Source organism: Macaca thibetana, chromosome 19 (assembly GCF_024542745.1).
Source record: "Macaca thibetana thibetana isolate TM-01 chromosome 19, ASM2454274v1, whole genome shotgun sequence".
In the NCBI taxonomy this organism is placed as follows: Eukaryota; Metazoa; Chordata; class Mammalia; order Primates; family Cercopithecidae; genus Macaca; species Macaca thibetana.
The window spans coordinates 49,551,446-49,572,828 of record NC_065596.1 but is presented as its reverse complement, the minus strand read 5'-3'; the positions used below and the strand labels follow the sequence as shown (position 1 = coordinate 49,572,828).

At 44.0% G+C, this 21,383-nt stretch overlaps 1 protein-coding gene across 2 annotated transcripts in view; it reads left to right on the top strand.

The window, feature by feature from the left end:
- Positions 1-21,383, top strand: part of TDRD12 (tudor domain containing 12) — a 101,945-nt gene that overhangs the window by 45,834 nt on the left and 34,728 nt on the right. For both annotated transcript variants that reach the window (XM_050771973.1, XM_050771974.1), the window contains exons 11-14: positions 3,426-3,506; positions 16,524-16,584; positions 16,948-17,052; positions 20,648-20,833. In XM_050771973.1, coding sequence (XP_050627930.1) covers positions 3,426-3,506; positions 16,524-16,584; positions 16,948-17,052; positions 20,648-20,833 — 433 coding nt within the window. The remainder of the gene's footprint in view (positions 1-3,425; positions 3,507-16,523; positions 16,585-16,947; positions 17,053-20,647; positions 20,834-21,383) is intronic.

The window sequence follows — 21,383 nt, the reverse complement described above, 5'->3', positions numbered from 1 at the left end:
TATCAGAGGCTGGGTCTTTAGTTTGTCCTCTTCAAGATACATGTCAGTGACATTAATGAAATTGCAGAAAGGATATAATATTGTACCACCTCATGAATGGTCTAAGAACTCAAAATAGTAGACTTTCACACTTCCCCTCATGGACTTTATGCTGTGGTTGTCATATGTTATACTTTTACATATATCATAAATGCTAGACTCTATCTCACTTTTATTTAAATAGTCAATTATATTCTAGAGAGAGTTAACTAACAAAAATATGTTCTCTCTTTACCTACGTGGTTGCATTGGTATTTTTTACTGTGGTGTAGATCCATATTTCCATCTGGTATTATTTTCCTTCTACCTAAAGGGCTTCCTTTAATATTTCTTGCATTGCGGGTCTGCTGTTGATGAACTCTTTCAGCTTTTTTTTTTTAAGTATTCATTTTAGGTTCATTTTGAAAAGGATACCTTTGCTAGGTGTAGAATTCTAGGTCGACAGCACTTTATGTAAAGATGTTGCCCCACTGTCTTCTCTCTTGCGTTGTTCCCAGCACCGCCTCTGCTGTCACTGGTACCTTTGTTCCTCTGCCGTTTCCTCTGACTGCTTTTCAGATTTTCTCTTGATTACTGGTTTTAGCAATTTACTTATGATACACCGGCCAGGCATGGTGGCTCACGCCTGTATTCCTAGCACTTTGGGAGGCCAAGGTGGGCAGATCACCTGAGGTCAGGAGTTCAAGACCAGCCTGACCAACATGGTGAAACCCCGTCTCTACTAAAAATACAAACAAGTTAGCTGGGGTTGGTGGTGGGTGCCTGTAATCCCAGCTACTCAGGAGGCAGAGGCGTGATGATCGCTTGAACCCAGGAGGTGGGGTTTGTAGTGTGCTGAGATCACACCACTGCACTCCAGCCTGAATGACAGAGCAAGACTCGTCTCAAAAAAAAAAAAAAAAAAAAAAAATTGTGATATACCTTGCCGTCGTTGCTACCATATTTCTTATGTTTGGGGTTTGTTAATGTTCTTCTTTTGTACCTTTCTTACATCAAATAGTCATTATGTCTACAAATACTTTTTCTGTACCCTTCTCTTTTTCCTCTCGTTTTAGAGACTGATGAAATAAATGTCAGATACTTTGATATTGTCCAGAAAGTCCCTGAGGCTCTGTTCATTTTTTCAGCCTTTCAATCTTGCTACTCTGCAGATTAATGATTCTCCTGATCTGTCTGTACATTCATTCTCTTCTGCCATCCACATTCTGCTCTTGAGCCCGTCCTATGAGTATTCTGTTTATTATATCTATATTTTTTTGAGACAGGGTCTTGCTCTGTCACCTAGGCTTTCAAGTGCAGTGGAGCAATCATAGCTCACTATAGCCTTAAACTCCTGGGTTTAAGCGATCCTCCTGCCCCAGCCTCCCAAGTAGCTGGGACTACAGGCATACATAACCACAGCTGGCTAACATTTTAATTTTTTGTAGAGGTGGCGGTCTCGCTATGCTGCCCTGGCTGGTCTCCAACTCCTGAGACCAAGTGATGCTCCCGCCTTGGCCTACCAAAATATTAGGATTACAGGTGTGAGCCACTGTACCTGGCCTATATTTCTTATTTCTAAAATGTTCCTTGTTTTTTTTTTCAAAAGTTTATATTTCTTTGCTGAGAACTTGTGTGTTTCCACTCGGAAGTGCTGACCTTTTCTTCTTGTGGAGTGAGTGTCTGATGATTGCCACCCCGAGCCACCGTGGGTTGGCGCCTGCTGATTGTCGTTTCCCTTGGCAGTCGATCCGTTTTCCTGGGCCCGTGTGTGCTGAGTAACTTTGGACTTACTCTGGATATTTTGAGTGTTATGTTGTGAGACTCTGGTTTCTGTTCACATTCTTTAGAGAGCGTTGGTTGGTGTCATTTGTCTTCACAGGAGGTCGGTACTTCCATGAGGTCAGGCCCTCATGTTCTGCCTTGTTATCTGTGGATGGTGGTGGCCATGTGATCTCTGGCTCTGGGCCCTCGATGCTGCTTGGGGACTGTTCTGCATCTGCATAGCTTGGGGCGAGTCAGGGGCTTGTGTTGGGTCATGAACCAGCTCTCTTTCTTTTCAGAATTTCCCTCACAGTTAACCAGTTTCTAGGGGCTCCTTCCCCGTGTTCCTCTAGCCAGATAGTTTCTCTTGGAGACATTGGTGTGCAGTAATGTGGGATTGGGATACCTTGAGAATAAAACAAATAAGGGAGAAAAAAGATGGAAATTTTCCTCACACAGTCTTTGGACCACAGCTCCCATCTCCCAGTTCTTCTGGCTTCAGGTGCGGGTTTTCTCTCAGGGCTCAAGGTCACCACACTGCTGTTGCTGTTGCTGAGTGCAGCTCCAAGATCAGAGCTGGCCTTGGGACCCGGCGAGGAAAGAAAAGAAAAACAATGGGGATTCCCCACACTTTCTGGTTTAAAGGGCGCCTCTTCCCACTTCCCTGGCTTGAAAGAGGCGGGTCTCTCCTGGAGGTTCTTGTGTCTGCATCTGCCACATAGTCATCCTGAGGTCAACACAGAGAGACACAGAGAGAAGAAAAACGAAGAAAGTCCTGGTGACTGTGTTTTTCAGGTGTTTGACTTCTCTCCCCTGCTGTTGGGGCCTCATCGAGAATCTCTAGTTGTGATCAGCAGGAGAGAAAGGTTGTGGCAGGCCTACTCCATCTTGTCCAGCACCAGCACCAGAAGTGTCAGAAGTGACTTTTATACTTAAAGAACTAAGCTCTGGTTCTCACAGAAATGTGCTTATGTAGATAAACCAATTCCTAAGTGGTGCTTCTTAAATTTGTAATCCAGAAAATAAAGATATTTTCAGGATTGGGGTAAAGGAGTTCACAATTTTTCTTTTTTCTTTTTTCTTTTTTTTTTTTTTTTTTTTGAGACGGAGTCTCACTCCGTCACCCAGGCTGGAGTGCAGTGGAGTGATCTTGGCTCACTGCACCCTCCGCCTTCTGGGTTCACACCATTCTCCTGTGTCAGCCTCCCGAGTAGCTGGGACTACAGGTGCCCGCCACCATACCGGCTAATTTTTTGTATTTTTAGTAGAGAAGGGGTTTCACCATGTTAGCCAGGATGGTCTCGATCTTCTGACCTCACAATCCTCCTGCCTCGGCCTCCCAAAGTGCTGGGATTACAGGCGTGAGCCACTGCGCCTGGCCAATTTTTCATTTTTTTAGGAGACAGGGTCTTGCTCTTGTTGCGCAGGCTGGAGTGCAGTGGCACAATCACAGCGCACTGCAGCGTTCAACTCTTAAACTTAAGCAATCCTCCCACCTTGGCCTCTCGAGTTGTTGGTGCCGTAGGCGCATACCACCGTTCCCGGCGTTTTTTATTTTTTTATTTTTGTAGAAATGGGGACTCACTATGTTGCCCAGGCTGCTGTTCACAAATTTTAATGAATTTTTTTTTTTTCATTTCTAGTGCTTTAAGTCAGAAGCCAAATGAGAAACCTCTTAGATTGGCTGAGAAGAAAGAATATGATGAGAAGAATAGCTGTGTGAAGTAAGAATTTTTTCCTTGGCCTGAATTGTGTATTGAAATAATTATAATAAAATTATAAACGAGAAATCTACACATTTTATTACTAATTTCAAACCTGCATTCCCATCAAAAAATAAATGTACAGTACATCTCCTGTAGGGTCTGAAGTTAGTTTTTTTCTTTTCCATCCACTTGGGCACATTTTTCTGTTTAAAGCTTTGTTCCAGTGTAAGTAGTCATTTTCTACCTCGCCTTCTGGATTCTCTTGGTAAAGTGAACAGAGTCACAAATGGAATTAGATACAGTTGATCTTTTGGGTCTGTTGATATTCTGTGGGTTGGTCTTTGCTTTCTTCCCAGTTCTCTGAGGCAACACTACCAGAGAAACTGAGCAGTTTGCCTTGATTTTATACTTGTGTAATCTACAAAATATTTACATACCAATTTTTGTTTTGAGACAAGGTCTTCCTCTGTTATTCAGGCTGGAGTGCAGTGGTGCAGTCACAGCTCACTGCAGCTTCGACCTCCTGGGCTCAAGTGATCCTCCAACCTCAGCCTCCCAAGTAGCTGCGACCACAGGCATGCACTACCGTACCTGGCATATATATATTTTTGGTAGGACAGGGTTCTCGCTATGTTACCCAGGCTGGTCTCAAACTCCTGGTCTCAAATAATTCTCCCGCCTCCGCCTTTCAAAGTGCTGGGATTGCAGGCGTGACCACAGCTCCCAGCCTCATGCCATTTTTATACTTTTTACCATATTGGCCTAATTTTACATTCCAAGTAACTGTAGCTGCCCTGGAACTCCCAGAGTGACAGAGTGTGAGACAGGTCAGAGGTGGGGAGGTCCTGCTGTTTCCGCTGGTTGGCCTGGGGGTTGGAGCCAGGGTGTGGACTCTGCTGCCATGTGGGCTTCCCAGCTTCCCAGAGGCCATGCTGATGGCCTGCCAGGGCTTCTTACCCCGCAGGACACCACCCAGTATTTCAAGGGTGAGGCTTTGAAAGCTTCCATGAGCCCACAGAGTTGGGGATGGCTGTTGATGCACCTGACTGACACCCCCCTCCCAGGGCAACCTCAGCCCTAATACCCAAAGGTTTTGCTGTCACAGTGGTTATTTTCCTTGGAACAGAAGACCTTGCATTATCCATGCAGCTTATTTCTTTCTTTTATTATTTTAAATTATAACCAGGCAAATTAACCCTGGAATATTCTTTTTTTCATTATTTATTTATTTATTTTATTTTTTTAATTGGAGACGGAATCTTGCTTTGTCACCTAGGTGAGAGTGCAATGATGCAATCTTGGCTCACTGCAACCTCCACCTCCTGGGTTCAAGTGATTTTGTTGCCTCAGCCTCCTAAGTAGCTGGAATTACAGGCATCTGCCACCATGTCCAGCTAATTTTTTTATTTTTAGTAGAGATGGGGTTTTGCCATGTTGGCCAGGCTGGTCTCGAACTCATGACCTCAGGTGATCTGCCTGCCTTGGCCTCTCAAAGTGCTAGGATTACAGGCATGAACCACTGCACCTAGATGACCCTGAAATATTCTGTTCCCTTTTATTTTCATATTAAAAAGTTCTCTGTTGTCTCCTGTTCTGCTAAAATGCCCTTTACTTATAACCCACTGATTAAACATCAGTTATCCTGTCAGTCTCCTGTGGATTTCAGGGAATTTTGAGGTAGTTCAAGATTAAACAGCAAAGAAGGCTTTGAGTTCCTTAGGGACATGGGGATGACCTGGTGATCCTGGGACCCGCCCCCTTGACTGAGCAGAGGTCCTGCATTGGCTGCACTGCGTCCAAAGCCCGGGGAACCCCGTGCTGTCATTTCTGGCTAGATAGCGAAGGCAGCCTGGAGGAAAGAGACCCTTTCCTTAAGGATGGCCAGTCAGGGACCCGCATTGCCGCATCCCCAAACCATGATAACAACTGTCATGATGTGGACAGAGGGGCACAGGGACCTTGGCTCATTGCCAGAGGCCAGGTGTCCCACTAGCCTCCTCTGTGTGACACCTGTGGTTTTCTTTTCCTGTCTTTTTGTCTCGCTGATGGAATTGCTCAAGCCTGTAAGTACCAGCAAGCAGTTGCGTTTCTTTCTCCTTGGGCCTGTTCCTTCATATAACTCATTTGGAAACCCCCCAGTTACAGTACATTCTGGAAGAGGTCACCCCAGAGTCAGTCTGCCCCATTCCAGGATCACATACCACCATACCCTTGGGAATCCTGGATACTTGGGTAGCAGAGGGAGTGGTGGGGCCCACACCCAGGTTTAAGGGCTCCCCTAGCGAAATTCTCTCTTAATCTTTAGGTGTCCAAGAGAAACTGCTGTGTTCTGCTAAGGGCTTCTTGGGGTGGCGAGGCAGCGTGGATTGGGCTCATACCGTGTTTCCAAGCTGGTGCCAGCTTCTGCCCAGCCCGTGGAAATATGCTGGGTGGTGGGTGAGTCTCAACTCTGTGTGGTGACTCTCGCAGAATTATTTTCAGGAGGATTTTGGACTTTGACAGTGCAGCCATATGTGCTGCGGGGAGTACTTTCATGACTGGTTAAGACGTCCTGGGCATAGGAGGGTGAAGTGGTGCCTGCTTGCCACTCACATCAAATCTGATATTTAGTGTACCCTGGAGCTCTCTCTGCAGTTCTTTGTCTTTCCATCTTCTATGTCCCTCAAGCCTACTGTGATATTCATTCTTTGTTCTTCTGTTGTCTTCCTTTGAACATTTTAACATCAGCCTACTTTGTACTGCCCACTGATTGAAGAAGGAAAATTCTCCGAATAACACCCATTCTTTTTTTCTTTCTTTCTTTCTTCCTTTTTTTTTTTTTTTTTTTTTTTTTTTTTTGAGATAAAGTCTCGCTCTGTAGCCCAGGCTGGAGTGCAGTGGTATAATCTCAGCTCACTGCAACCTCCGCCTCTCGGATTCAAGTGATTCTCCTGCCTCAGCCTCCCGAGCAACTGGGTTTACAGGCGCACGCCACCATGCCCAGCTAACTTTTTTGTATTTTTAGTAGAGATAGGGTTTCGCCGTGATAGCCAGGCTGGTCTCGAACTCCTGACCTCAGGTGATCTGCCTGCCATTAGCTTCCCAAAGTGCTGGGATTACAGGTGTGAGCCACTGCGCCTGACCCAAATATGCACATTCTTTGTGATACTGTTTCAGTGTCAGTCTGAACAGCAGTGCATGTCGAAGCCTGGACTGAAATGCCCTTCATACAGGCTGCTGAGTCCAGGGTCGGACACTGGCCTGCCAGACCCAAGCCCTCTGCCAAAGAACACAGTGAGCGTTGAGGACGCGGCTCTGTTGTATAACCCTTCCTTCTCCCTCTTGAAATCACACCCACACTTCTGTTCTTCCCATGACCCCACTCTCCCTGCATCATGGTTCCAGTGAGATGAGTATCTATTGTCCCTGGGCTGTGAGCAGGTGAGTGCTGTGGAGCTCTGCAGTCACAGAGCACGGCTGCTTTTCTCTTCTCACATAGCCTTTTGGTTTACCTGAAGTTAATAATTATCTGTTTTTTTCTTTCCTTGGGTTTTTTTTTTTTTTTTAAATGGGGTCTCACAGTGTTGCCTATGCTGGTCTCAAACTTCTGGCATCAAGCCAGACCTCCTGCTTTAACCTCCCGAGTAGCTGGGACTACTGTGTGCCACTATGCCTGGCTCACTTTCCTAAGTTTTTCATCTATCTTAAAGATTCATCTCCAGAATTCTTGTCTGTTGTCTAAACTCAGGTTCTCACTTGTGTCTCTTTGGAGATCTCTCCAGATGCTTTCTGCCTGCTTTGGTCTGTGCCTGATGCGTCCCACATTCATTGTCACCAACATCCTGAGATTCTCTGCATCTTTCTTGAATTGAATCTCCTCTTTTCCAGATCATCCATCTTATTCTTACTTGGTTTACTCCCTTGTTTTGGTGGAGAGCATCCTTTAGTAGCTCTCTAGGAAGGAAGGCACAAAACATAAATTTTTTAGAGACTTTGCATAAATGCTTTTAGACTATCTTCACACTTGATCAATAGTTTGTCTATAAATTTTGAAGACATTTCTACTTCTAGTTTCTAGTGTGGAGACGTCCACTCTATTCTGATTTCTTATTCTTTATATATGACTCCTTTCCTTTTCTCTCTTTGTCTCTCTGGAAGCTTATAGGATCTTCCTTTGTTGCCAGTGTTTGGAAGTTTCCTGATGTTGTGCCTTGGCATGGTTCTATTATTATGCTTGTCATTCAGTGGACCCTTCCAATGTGTAGCTTCGTGTCCCTTACCCCTGGGAAATTCTCTTGACTTTTTCGTTGTTCTCTTGTGCTCCATGTTCTCTGTCTTCTTTTAAGAACCTCTGTGACTCGTATGTTGAACCTCCTGAATTGGTTGCGTAATTTTATAAAATATATTTTTCTTCTTTTTTTTTTTTTTTATTATACTTTAAGTTCTGGGTTACATGTGCAGAACGTGCAGTTTTGTTACATAGGTGTACATGTGCCATGGTGGTTTGCTGCACCCATCAACCTGTCACCTACATTAGGTATTTCTCCTAAGGTTATACCTCCCCTAGCCCCTGACCCCCCACAGGTCCTGGTGTGTGATGTTCCCCTCCCTGTGTCCATGTGTTCTCATTGTTCATCTCCCACTTATGAGTGATAACATGCAGTGTTTGGTTTTCTGATTTTGTGATAGTTTGCTGAGAATGATGGTTCCCAGCTTCATCCCTGTCCCTGCAAAGGACATGAACTCATCCTTTTTTATGACTGCATAGTATTCCATGGTGTATATGTGCCACATTTTCGTAATCCAGTCTGTCATTGATGGGGATTTGGGTTGGTTCCAAGTCTTTGCTATTGTGATTAGTGCACAATAAACATACATGTGCATGTATCTTTATTGTAGAATGATTTATAATCCTTTGGGTATATGCCCAGTAATGAGATTGCTGGGTCAAATGATATTTCTGGTTCTAGATCCTTGAGGAATCACCACCCTGTCTTCCATGATGGTTGAACTAGTTTACAGTCCCACCAACAGTGTAAAAGTGTTCCTATTTTTCCACAACCTCTCCAGCATCTGTTATTTCCTGACTTTTTAATGATCGCCATTCTAACTGGCATGAGATGGTGTCTCATTGTGGTTTTGATTTTCATTTCTCTAATGACCAGTGATGATGAGCATTTTTTCATATGTCTGTTGGCTGTATAAATGTCTTCTTCTGAGAAGTGTCTGTTCATGTCCTTGCCCACCTTTTAATGGGGTTGTTAGCTTTTGTCCTGTAAATTTGTTTAAGTTCTTTGTAGGTTCTGGATGTTAGCCTTTGTCAGATGAATAGATTGCAAAAATTTTCCCCCATTCTGTAGGTTGCCTGTTCACTCTGATGATAGTTTCTTTTGCTGTGCAGAAGCTCTTTAGTTTAATTAGATCCCGTTTGTCAATTTTGACTTCTGTTGCCATTGCTTTTGGTGTTTTAGACATCAAGTCTTTGGCCATGCCTGTGTCCTGAATGGTATTGCCCAGGTTTTCTTCTATGATTTTTATGGTCCTAGGTCTTATGTTTAAGTCTTTGATCCATCTTGAGTTTATTTTTGTATAAGGTGTAAGGAAGGGGTCCAATTTCAGTTTTCTGCGTATGGCTGGTCAGTTTTCCCAACACCATTTATTAAATAGGGAATCTTTTCCCCATTGCTTGTGTGTGTCAGGTTTGTCAAAGATCAGATGGCGGTGGATGTGTGGTGTTATTTCTGAGGCCCGTGTTCTGTTGCATTGGTCTATGTATCTATTTTGGTACTAGTACCATGCTGTTTTGGTTACTGTAGCCTTGTAGTAAAGTTTGAAGTCAGGTAGTGTGATGCCTCCAGCTTTGTTCTTCTTCCCCGGGATTGTCTTGGCTATGTGGGCTCAGTTTTGGTTCCATATGAAGTTTAGTTTTTTCCAATTCTGTGAAGAAAATCAGTGGTAGCTTGATGGGGATAGCAATGAATATATAAATAACTTTGGGCAGTAAGACCATTTTCACGATATTGATTCTTCCTATCCATGAGCATGAAATGTTTTTCCATTTGTTTGTGTCCTCTCTTATTTTCTTGAGCAGTGGTTTGTAGTTCTCTTTGAAGAGGTCCTTCACATCCCTTGTAAGTTGGATTCCTGGGTATTTTATTCTCTTAGTAGGAATTGTGAATGGGAGTTCACTCATGATTGAGCTCTCTGTTTGTCTGTTATTGGTGTATAGGAATACTTCTGATTTTTGCACATTCATTTTGTATCCTAAGACTGCTGAAGTTGCTCATCAGCTTAAGGAGATTTTGGGCTGAGATGATGGGGTTTTCTAAATATATAATCATGTCATCTGCAAACAGAGACAATTTGACTTCCTGTCTTCCTATTTTAATACCTTTCTTGCTTTCTCTTGCCTGATTGCCCTGGCCAGATACTGCCCTTTCTCTTGCCTAATTGCCTTGCCTTTCTAATACTATGTTGAATAGGAGTGGTGGGAGAGGGCATCCTTGTCTCGTGCCGGTTTTCAAAGGGAATGCTTCCAGTTTTTACCCATTCAGTGTGATATTGGCTGTGGGTTTGTCATAAATAGCTCTTACTATGTTGAGATACATTCCGTCGATACCTAGTTTATTGAGAGTTTTTAGCAGGAAGGGGTGGTGAATTTTATCGAAGGCCTTTTCTGCATCTATTGAGATAATCATGTGGTTTTTGTTGTTGGTTCTGTTTATATGCTGGATTACATTTATTGATTTGCGTATGTTGAACCAGCCTTGCATCCCAGGGATGAAGCCAACTCGATTATGGTGGATAAGCTTTTTGATATGCTGCTGGATTCTGTTTGCCAGTATTTTATTGAGGAATTTTGCATCGATGTTCATCAGGGATATTGGCCTAAAATTCTCTTTTTTTGTTGCGACTCCAGCTTTTTGTTGTTGTGGCAGGCTTTGGTATCAGGATGATGTTGGCCTCATACAATGAGTTAGGGAGGATTCCATCTTTTTCTGTTAATTGGAATATTTTCAGAAGGAATGGTACCAGCTCCTCTTTCTACCTCTGGTAGAATTTGGCTGTGAATCGGTCTGGTCCTGGACTCTTTTTTTTGTTGGTAGGCTATTACTTATTGCCTCAATTTCAGAACCTGTTACTGGTCTATTCAGGGATTCAACTTCTTCCTGGTTTAGTCTTGGGAGGGTGTATGAGTCCAGGAATTTATCCATTTCTTCTAGATTTTCTAGTTTATTTGTGCAGGGGTGTTTATAGTATTCTCTGATGGTAGTTTGTATTTCTGTGGGATCAGTGGTGATATCCCCTTTATCATTTTTTATTGTGTCTATTTGATTCTTCTCTCTTTTCTTCTTTATTAGTCTTGCTAGTGGTTTATCTATTTTGTTGATCTTTTCAAAAAACCAGCTCCTGGATTCATTGATTTTTTTGAAGGGTTTTCTGTGTCTTTATCTCCTTCAGTTCTGCTCTGATCTTAGTGATTTCTTGCCTTCTACCAGCTTTTGAATTTGTTTGCTCTTGCTTCTCTAGTTCTTTTAACTGTGATGTTAGGGTGTCAATTTTAGGTCTCTCCTGCTTTATCTTGTGGGCATTTAGTGCTATAAATTTCCCTCTATACACTGCTTTAAATGTGTCCCAGAGATTCTGATGCATTGTGTCTGTGTTCTCATTGGTTTCAAAGAACATCTTTATTTCTGCCTTCATTTTGTTATTTACCCAGTAGTCATTCAGGAGCAGGTTGTTCAGTTTCCATGTAGTTGTGTGGTTTTGAGTGGGATTCTTAATCCTGAGTTCTAATTTGATTGCACTGTGGTCTGAGAGACAGTTTGTTTCTGTTCTTTTACATTTGCTGAGGAGTGTTTTACTTCCAATTATGTGGTCAATTTTAGAATAAGTGTGATGTGGTGCTGAGAAGAATATATATTCTGTTGATTTGGGGCAGAGAGTTCTGTAGATGTCTATTAGGTCCGCTTGGTGCAGAGATGAGTTCAGGTCCTGGATATCCTTGTTAATTTTCTGTCTCGTTGATCTAATACTGATGGAGGGGTGTTAAAGTCTCCCATTTATTATTGTGTAGGAGTCTAAATCTCTTTGTAGGGCTCTTAAGAACTTGCTTTATGAATGTGGGTGCTCCTGTATTGGGTGCATATATATTTAGGATAGTCAGCTCTTCTTGTTGAATTGATCCCTTTACTATTATGTAATGGTCTTCTTTGTCTCTTTTGATCTTTGTTGGTTTAAAGTCTGTTTTATCAGAGGCCAGGATTGCAACTCCTGCTTTTTTTTTTTTTTTTTTTTTTTTTTTGCTTTCCATTTGCTTGGTAGATCTTTCCCCCGCCTTTATTTTGGGCCTATGTGTGTCTCTGCACGTGAGATGGGTCTCCTGAATACAGCACACTGATGGGTCCTTGACTGTCTATCCAATTTGCCAGTCTGTGTCTTTTAATTGGGGCATTTAGCCCATTTACATTTAAGGTTAATATCGTTATGTATGAATTTGATGCTAGCTGGTTATTTTGCCCATTAATTGATGCAGTTTCTTCATAGTGTCAGTCTTTACAATTTGGCCTGTTTTTGCAGTGGCTGGTACCAGTTGTTCCTTTCCATGTTTAGTGCTTCCTTCAGGAGCTCTTGGAAGGCAGGCCTGGTGGTGACAGAATCTCTCAGCATTTGCTTGTCTGTAAAGGATTTTATTTCTCCTTCACTTATGAAGCTTAATTTCTGGATATGAAATTTAATCTTTGAAGCTTAATTTGGCTGGATATGAAATTCTGGGTTGAAAATTCTTTTCTTTAAGAATGTCGAATATTGGTCCCCACTCTCTTCTGGCTATTTCTGCAGAGAGATGCACTGGTAGTCTGATGGGCTTCCCTTTGTGGGTAACCCAGCCTTTCTCTCTGGCTGCCCTTAACATTTTTTCCTTCATTTCAACCTTGGTGAATCTGACAATTATGTGTCTTGGGGTTGCTCTTCTCAAAGAGTGTCTTTGTGATGTTCTCTGTATTTCCTGAATTTGAATGTTGGCCTGCCTTGCTAGGTTGGGGAAGTTCTCCTGGATAATATCCTGAAAAGTGTTTTCCACCTTGGTACCATTCTCCCCGTCACTTTCAGGTACACCAGTCAAACGTAGATTTGGTCTTTTCCCATAGTCCCATATTTCTTGGAGGCTTTGTTTGTTTCTTTTTACTCTTTTTTTCTCTAATCTTGTCTTCTCACTTTATTTCATTAATTTTTACTTTCTTCCACTTGATCAAATTGGCTGTTGAAGCTTGTGCATGCATCACGAAGTTCTCGTATTGTGGTTTTCAGCTCCATCAGGTCATTTAAGCTCTTCTCTACATTGGTTATTCTAGTTAGCCATTCGTCTAAGCTTTTTTCAAGGTTTTTAGCTTCCTTACGATAGGTTAGAACATGCTCATTTAACTTGGAGAAGTTTATTATTAACGACCTTCTGAAGCTTGCTTCTGTCAACTCATCAAACTCATTCTCTGTCCAGTTTTGTTCCCTTGCCTGCGAGGAGTTGTGTTCCTTTGGAGGAGAAGAGGCGTTCTGGTTTTTGGAATTTTCAGCCTTTCTGCTCTTGTTTCTCCCCATCTTTGTGGTTTTATCCTCCTTTGGTCTTTGATGTTGGTGAGCTATGGATAAGGTTTTGGCGTAGATGTCCTTTTTATTGATGCTGATGCTATTCCTTTCTGTTTGTTAGTTTTCCTTCTAACAGACAGGCCCCTCAGCTGCAGGTCTGTTGGAGTTTGCTGGAGGTCCACCCCATACCCTGTTTGCCTGGGTATCACCAGCGGAGGCTGCAGAACAGCAAATATTGCTGCCCGATCCTTCCTCTGGAAGCTTCATCCCAGAGAGACACCCACGTGTATGAAGTGTCTGTTGGTCCCTACTGGGAGATGTCTCCCAGTCAGGCTACACATAGGTCAGGGACCCACTTGAGGAGGCAGTCTGTCCATTATCAGAGCTCAAGTGCTGTGCTGGGAGAACCACTGCTCTCTTTGGAGCTGTCAGGCCGGGACGTTTAAGTCTGGAGAAGCTGTCTGCTGCCTTTGGGTCAGATATGCCCTGCCCCCACAGGTGGAATCTAGAGAGGCAGTAGGCCTTGCTGAGCTGCGGTGGGCTCCGCCCAGTTCGAGCTTCCCTGCTGCTTTGTTGACATTGTGAGCACAGAACTGCCTACTCAGCCTTAGCAATGATGGATGCCCCTCCCCGGACCAAGCTCCCTTGTCCCAGGTCGATCACAGACTGCTGTGCTAGCAGCGAGCAAGGCTCCATGGGCGCTGCAGGCACAGGAGGGAATCTCCTTGTCTGCTGGCTGTGAAGATTGTGGGAAAAGCACAGTATTTGGGCAGGAGTGTACTGCTCCTCCAGGTACAGTCACTCATGGCTTCCCTTGGCTAGGAAAGGGAAATCCCCCAACCCCTTGTGCTTCCCGGGTGGGGTGACACCCCACCCTGCTTTGGCTCACCCTTCATGGGCTGCACCCACTGTCCAACCAGTCCCAGTGAGATGAACCAGGTACCTCAGTTGGAAATGCAGAAATCACCCGTCTTCTGCATCGATCTCGCTGAGAGCTGTAGCCTGGAGCTGTTCCTATTTGGCCATCTTGGAAGTGCCTGTTCTTTTTTAAATCTCTTTTACTTTTTTTTCTGTTTTTTTTTCTCTGAAACGGAGTCTCGCACTGTCGCCCAGGCTGGCGTGCAGTGGTGCGATGTCAGCTCACTGCAACTTCTGTCTCTTGGGTTCAAGTGATTCTCCTGCCTCAGTTGGGGATTACAGGTGCCCACCACCACACCCGACTAATTTTTATGTTTTTAGTAGAGACAGGGTTTCATTATATTGGCTAGGCTGGTCTCAAACTCCTGACCTCAAGTGATCTGCCTCCCTCAGCCTCCCAAAAGGCTGGGATTATAGGTGTGAGCCACTGCATCCAGCCTGCTTTGCTTTTTGGAATGTTTTTACAATTTTGTCCTCTACTCATTTTGTTGAGTTTTTTATTTCTAATAGCACATTTTTAATTTGCAAGGGTTTACCTTTTGTTCTCTTTCCTCTTTCTGATCATGTCCTGTCTTTGTTTCACATATATGATAATTTCTCTAAGGAGACTAATGATTTTGGTGGGGGAGTTTTCTTCTCCCTACACTGTTTCTTTTTCTTGCAGGGTGCATTACTCGGTTTTTAAGGTTGGAGGCTTTCCTTAGACGTCATGCGGTCCTCGATTGTCTGCCCATATTTCAACGTAGAGGCCCGTTGAGCTGGTGAGGGTCTCTGAGTGTACCAAGCCTGTGAGCTGTGGGTCTCACAGGGGAGCGAGCTGCTGTGAGTGCAGGGACCTCTGAATTCCGTCCAGATGCCCAAGGGAAGGCTTCTCCTGTCTCTGGCCCCCGGGGCTGAAGACCTGCCTGTGTCCTGGGAGCTCAGTGGAAGGCACAGGCTGGGTCTTACTGTCCTGTGTGTGCTTAGCCTCCCTCTTTTCAGTTCAGTACCTTGGTTTGCAGCTAGGCCTACAGCCCCCAGTCCTGAAAGCTCTGCTTCATCCTCTCCAGAGAATCAGCCCCTGGGCTTCCTAGGGTTTGGGGTGAGTGGCAGTCTGGTGTGGAGCAGTGTAAGGTGATGCAGAGGCTCCCCCCTCTGCCACACTGCTGCAGCCAGGGAGCCTGCCCCTAATTCCTCAGCTTTCTGAAGGTTGTTCTCTGCAGATAGGGTCAGGCCTCCCGTGGCTGGCTCAGATTCAACTATCTTGGGGCTGTTACCAGTTTGTCCATCTGTTTTTTAGCTTCTAACATTCTGTTCTGGAATATTGTCTCTAAAACATAGCTTTTTTGAGATATGATTCATGTACCCTTTTTTCAAGCGTACAATTCAGTGATTTTTAGTGTATTCACAGAGTTTGCAACCACACAAGTCCATATCCATTAGCGTTCACTCTCCATTTTCCTCCCTCCACATCCTTTGGCAGCCAGCAGTCTGCTTTCAGTCTCTCTGGGTTTGCCTGTTCAGGACATTTCATATGGATGGGATCATATGGTGTGTGGGCCTTGGTGATGCTGGTTTCACTGCACACAGTGTTTCCAAGGCTCACCTCTGCCATATCATAAATGAGCACAGCATGCCTTTTCATGGCCGATTTATATTCCATCGCGTGCATGGAGTACATTTCATGTACCCATTCATCAGCTGATGACAGTTGAGTCTTGTGGCTTTTGCATTTAAAAATCCATTTACATGGCCAGGCGCAGTGGCTCACACCTGTAATCCCAACACTTTGGGAAGCCAAGGCGGATGGGTCACCTGAGGTCAGGAGTTCAAGACTAGCCTGGCCAACATGGTGAAACCCTGTCTCTACTAAAAATACAGAAATTAGCTGGGTGTGGTGGTGGATGCCTGTAATCCCAGCTACTCAGGAGGCTGAGGCAGGAGAATCTCTTGAACCTGGGAGGTGGAGGTTGCAGTGAGCTGAGATTGTGCCACTGTACTCCAGCCTGAGTAACAAGAGCGAAACTCCATCTCAAAAAAAAAAAAAAAGAAAAGAAAAGAAAAGAAAAATACATTTACAGGAATGGGGCTTTAGGAAGGAGTGCAGTTTGCCATGTGTGTAACCCACCATCTTTATCCTGGAGTCCCCGGACATCTGTGGCTTGTGACTTCTCTGTGACTGCCACTGACCTTACCCACATTGGGGTTGGGCTGGATCTAGAGGAAAGCAGTTTCAGATTTCTTCTCCTCTCAACAGAGGTGATTGTGGACAAGTCCTATCTGGTCTTGTTTTCTCATCCATAAAATAAAGATAGTAAAGTACACTAGTGGCTCCTGAGCTCGGCTGGGGCCCCTCAGATACTCTCACGGGGACCTGGGTGGCAAGGTTGTGGCAGCACAGGTACCAAAGCCCTCATGCCTCATAAACCAAGCAGAACAGAACAGGCAGCGGTTGTACAGCTGAGCTTGGGCTGTGCAGTCCCTGCTCTCTCTTATCAAGGAAGAACTAAAAGAATAGCTCAACTGAGGAAACAGAAATACCTTTTTCTTCACATTCTTCTTTTAACTATCTTACAGATTACTGCAGTTTTTAAATCCTGATCCTCTGAGAGCTGACGGAATCTCTGATCTCCAGCAGGTATTACAGGCCCTTAAAAAAGTAAAATAAAAAGAGAGAAAAAACTGTTTATTCTTTAAATCCTTCTCCTTCCTCCCTCCAGAACTGAGATTAGAAGAGAAACTCCTTAGATGGGGGACTTTACCTGAAGACATCCTTTTAGAAACAATCGAATGGATTGTTGCTTCTGAGAAATTGTTCCTTGTTTTTTGGATAATAAACAGTCTCCCTTTTAGTAGTGGTGGTTTTTGGTTTTTTTGTTTGTTTGTTTAAGTAAGCATATATACCCAGGTGTTTACATTGAAATCTGTATTTTCTTCATTTCCATGAAGTTGCTCATGCCTCAGGGCAGAGCCTGGTTGTCTGATGCACACGTTCTCTCAGTTGCAGAAGCTGAAGGGCCTGCGGCCTCCTGTGGCAGTGCTCCGAAACAAGATTGAGCCCTGCTTAACCATTGACTCGTCGCCGCTGTCAGCAGACCTGAAGAAGGTAAAAGTACTCTAAAACTGAATTTATCAAGAATGCCAGCTTTTTTCTAATAGAGAAGGATTTTGAAACAAATGGTTCTAAGGTTGCATTGTGTAATTTCTTTGCTTTTGAAATTATCTTTTCATTTGAGATTACAGGCATGAGCCACCACACCTGGCCTAATCTCTCATTTATTCTTAAATCCAGGTTAGCTTCTTAGAAGTGAGTGAGTGAGTGTTTTGTGAGGCAGCTGCTGTGTAACCGTGAGCCCCTTCTGCAGTCAGGTTTTCAGGATGCCCGTGGACAGGGCTGTGGGAGGAGCAGCAGGCCACCAGGGCAGTTGTAATGCACTCCCCAACCGTTCTTCTCAAAATTGTCTCACACACCTCTGGTTTCATTTAGAAAATTGATCATACATGTTTATCTACCTTTTTCCTGATTTAAAAAAGTTTAAAAAAACTTTTTTTAAGATAGGAAGATAAAACGACCGGGACAAATGGTGTGAGAGAGAAGTGGGCAGATTCCACAGTCTTAGAAGATGAAAGCAGGAGACTGAGTGTGGCTGCCTCTGCAGGGAAGGAGCACTTTGCAAGGGGAGCATGAACCGCCAGCTCTGTCTCCTGAGCACCCACAGCCAGCTTGTATTGTTCTCAGCAGCAAGGTTGGAGGCTCTTTTTGGAGAAACTTAAATGGCCCTAGAGAAATGACCTTCAGATGATGCTATTTGTAATTCTCCCACGAACAGGACCTGCTTGCTGCTGTGTCTTCCTGCAGTGAGGTGACACTTGTGATGACAAGAGTCCCCAGAGCCTCCAGTTGGGCATTAGTGTCTTGCTCTCCACCATGAACAGACATCAGGGATCATGGAAATTTCACCTTAAAAAAAAAACCTTCACCTTGAAAAAAAAAAAAAAAGACCAGGCTGGGTGCACTGGCTCACACCTGTAATCCCAGCACTTTGGGAGGCCAAGGCAGGCATATCATCTAAGGTCAGGAGTTTGAGACCAGCCTGGCCAACATGGTGAAACCCCGTCTCTACTAAAAATACAAAAATTAGCCAGGTGTGGTAGTACATGCCTGTAGTCCCAGCTACTTGGGAGGCTGAGGCAGGAGAATCGCCTGAACCCAGGAGGCAGAGGTTGCAATGCGCCAAGATTGTACCACTAAACTCCAGCCTGGGCAACAGAGCGAGACTCTGTCTCAAAAAAACAAAACAAAACAAAACAAACCCTCAAGGAAACAAACAGTGCAGTTGAGTAACAGAAAATGTTAGAGAATAAATATCCCCAGAGAGAATAAATATACCCAGAGAGAAGATGTTGCATCCATAACAGCTTACTGTTAAAGGGGTGCAATGTCTTCTCTCTGGGGATATTTAAAATAGGATATTTTAAAAAGGAACAGGCAGAGAAAAAGGTTCTTGGAAATTCAAAATATAGAAAAATGTAAAAATCACTAGTATGTTTGACATATAAAGGAGAAGCTAACTATCAGAAAGTAGAGAAAAAAGGCAAACAAATGGAAATAGGAGGAAAAATTTTTGAGGGTCAGTTTGAGGTCCAGTATCTGAAAATGGGATTTCTAGGAAGAATGAAGGAAGATGGTAGGAAATTTTCTGAAGATTAACATAGGAACATTTTCTGGAACTAATGGACAAGAATTTCCAGATTAGGAGGTCCTACCCATCATAGGCCCAGAACACCTGCTGAAGAAAGAGATTAGAAATGTTCTTCTGAAGCATATAAGTTAAGGGAATCTAAAGATTATGAAGGCTTCAAGAGAGATGAAACCGGTCCTACACACTGGACCAGGAATCAGAATGGCTTCAGATGTCTCCAGAATGCACCAGATGAGCACTGATGTCAAAATTCTGATGAGGTCGGGCGCGGTGGCTCATGCCTTTAATCCTATCACTTTGGGAGGCAGAGGCGCTGATTGCCTGAGCTCAGGAGTTCGAGACCAGCCTGGGCAACATGGTGAAATCCTGTCTCTACTAAAATACAAAAAATTAGCTGGGTGTGGTGGTGCGTGCCTGTAGTCCCAGTTGCTTGGGAGGCTGAGACATGAGAATCTCTTGAACCTGGGACGCAGAGGTTGCAGTGAGCCAAGATCGTGCCACTGCACACAAGCCTGGGCACAGAATGAGACTCTCTCTCCAAAAATAATAATAATAATAACAACAATTATTATTATTATTATTCTGATGGAAAGCTCTTTGGAACCAGAGGTCCATACTCAAACTGTGGATGGAGTATGAGGGTAGAATGAAGACATTTGCAGACACACACAGTCTTAAAAAAATGTACTTCCCTTCTACCCTTTGTCAAGAAGATATTAAAATATGTTCTCTACCAAAACAAAGAAGTAACCCGAGAAAGATGACCACATGAGTTTGCAGACAAAGGGTGATGGTGAAGGATGATCCCAGGATAGTTGCTGAATACCAGGTGTAGAGCATGGTCGGTCCTGACTGCAGCTAGGGCTCAGGACTCGAGAGGACCTCACAGAGCTCATGGTGCCGATGAGCTCCGCCATTTGGAAGATCCTTTCCATGTGGGTGGAGAACTCTGTTGGAACATTTGGGTTTCAGTGACAGTTACATAGAAAAATAAGCAAATAAAAGTCTATCTTTTAAAAAAGCTTTATAAGTGAAGCTGATGGACTGGCAGCTTATTAGGATAATGAGGAGGAAAAGCCGCATCTTTGATCCAGTGAACTTTAAGTTCTTGTCAATGGGCCGTCTGTTGGATACTTTTAATTTAGAAAATTAAAGCAAGAATATTTTTTTTTTTTTTTTTTTTTTTGAGATGGAGTTTCACTCTTGTTCCCCAGGCTGGAGTGCAATGGCGTGGCTCAGCTCACCGCAGCCTCTTCCTCCTGAGTTCAAGTCATTCTCCTGCCTCAGCCTCCTGTGTAGCTAGGATTACAGGTGCCTGCCACCACACCCAGCTAATTTTCTATTTTTAGTAGAGACAGGGTTTCTCCATGTTGGTCGGGCTGGTCTTGAACCCCCAACCTCAGGTGATCCGCTCGCCTTGGTCTCCTAAAGTGCAGGGATTACAACGTGAGCCACCGTGCCCAGCCTTTTTTTTTTTTTCTTTTTTTTTTTTGAGATGGAGTCTCGCTCTGTCACCCAGGCTGGAGTGCAGTGGCGCAATCTCTGCTCATGGCGTCCTCTCCCTCCTGTGTTCAAGTGATTCTCCTGTCTCAGCCTCTGGAGTAGCTGGGATAATAGGCGTGCACCACCACACGCAGCTAATTTTTATATTTTTGGTAGAAATGGGGTTTCACCATGTTGGCCAGGCTGGTCTCAGAACTCCTGACTACAGATGATTCACCTGCCTCAGCCTCCCAAAGTGCTGGGATAACAGGCATGAGCCACCACGCCAGGCCTAGCAAGAATCTTTTAATGGAAGTCTTAATAGGAGAAAAAGCAAGAGTCTTTTAACAGGAGGTTGGTACTGAGAAAAGATTTGGGGAAACTTAACAAGTTAGGGCTTGGAAAATACTGGGTTTGGCAATGTATAGTGCTTTTTGGAGTGAAATGAGCCATGCAATGGAGTTTTTGTTAGTTTTCTCTACCTTATTTTGGTTTTTGATTGTTTCTGTTTTGTAGGCTCTTCAAAGAAATAAGTTTCCGGGCCCCAGCCACACTGAGTCTTACTCTTGGCCTCCCATAGCACGTGGCTGTGATGTGGTTGTCATTTCTCACTGTGAAAGCAACCCTTTGCTCTACCTCCTACCAGTATTGACAATTTTGCAAACAGGGGCCTGCTACAAGTCATTACCAAGTAGAAATGGAGTAAGTCAAAGACAGTTTTGCCTCACAACCAAATGGGTTAAATATTTATTTTAAAATTATACACCTCACCTTTGGGGAAGGTCATCCGTTACTCAGTTTGGTTTTCAAACTTCCAGGCCAGAAACTGTCCTATGGGAGAGTGTCCTTTCCCCATTCCAGTTACTGATGCTCTCACACTGATTCTCACCTGGAGCCTCTAGTTGTGGGCCATTGGCTGAAGCTCTTAGAAATGGATGTTGAGGCCAGGCACGGTGGCTCACGCCTGTAATCGCAGTACTTTGAGAGGCTAAGGTGGGTGGATCGCCTAAGGTCAGGAGTTCGAGACCAGCCTGGCTGACGTGGTGAAACCCATCTCTACTAAAAACATAAAAATTAGGTGGGTATGGTGGCGTGTCTGTAATCCCAGCTACTTTGGAGGCTGAGGCAGGAGAATCACTTGAACCTGGGAGGTGGAAGTTGCAGTGAGCTGAGATTGTACCATTGTACTCCAGTCTGGACAACAAGAGCGAAACTCTCTCAGAAAAAAAAAAAAAAAAAAAAAAAGAAATGG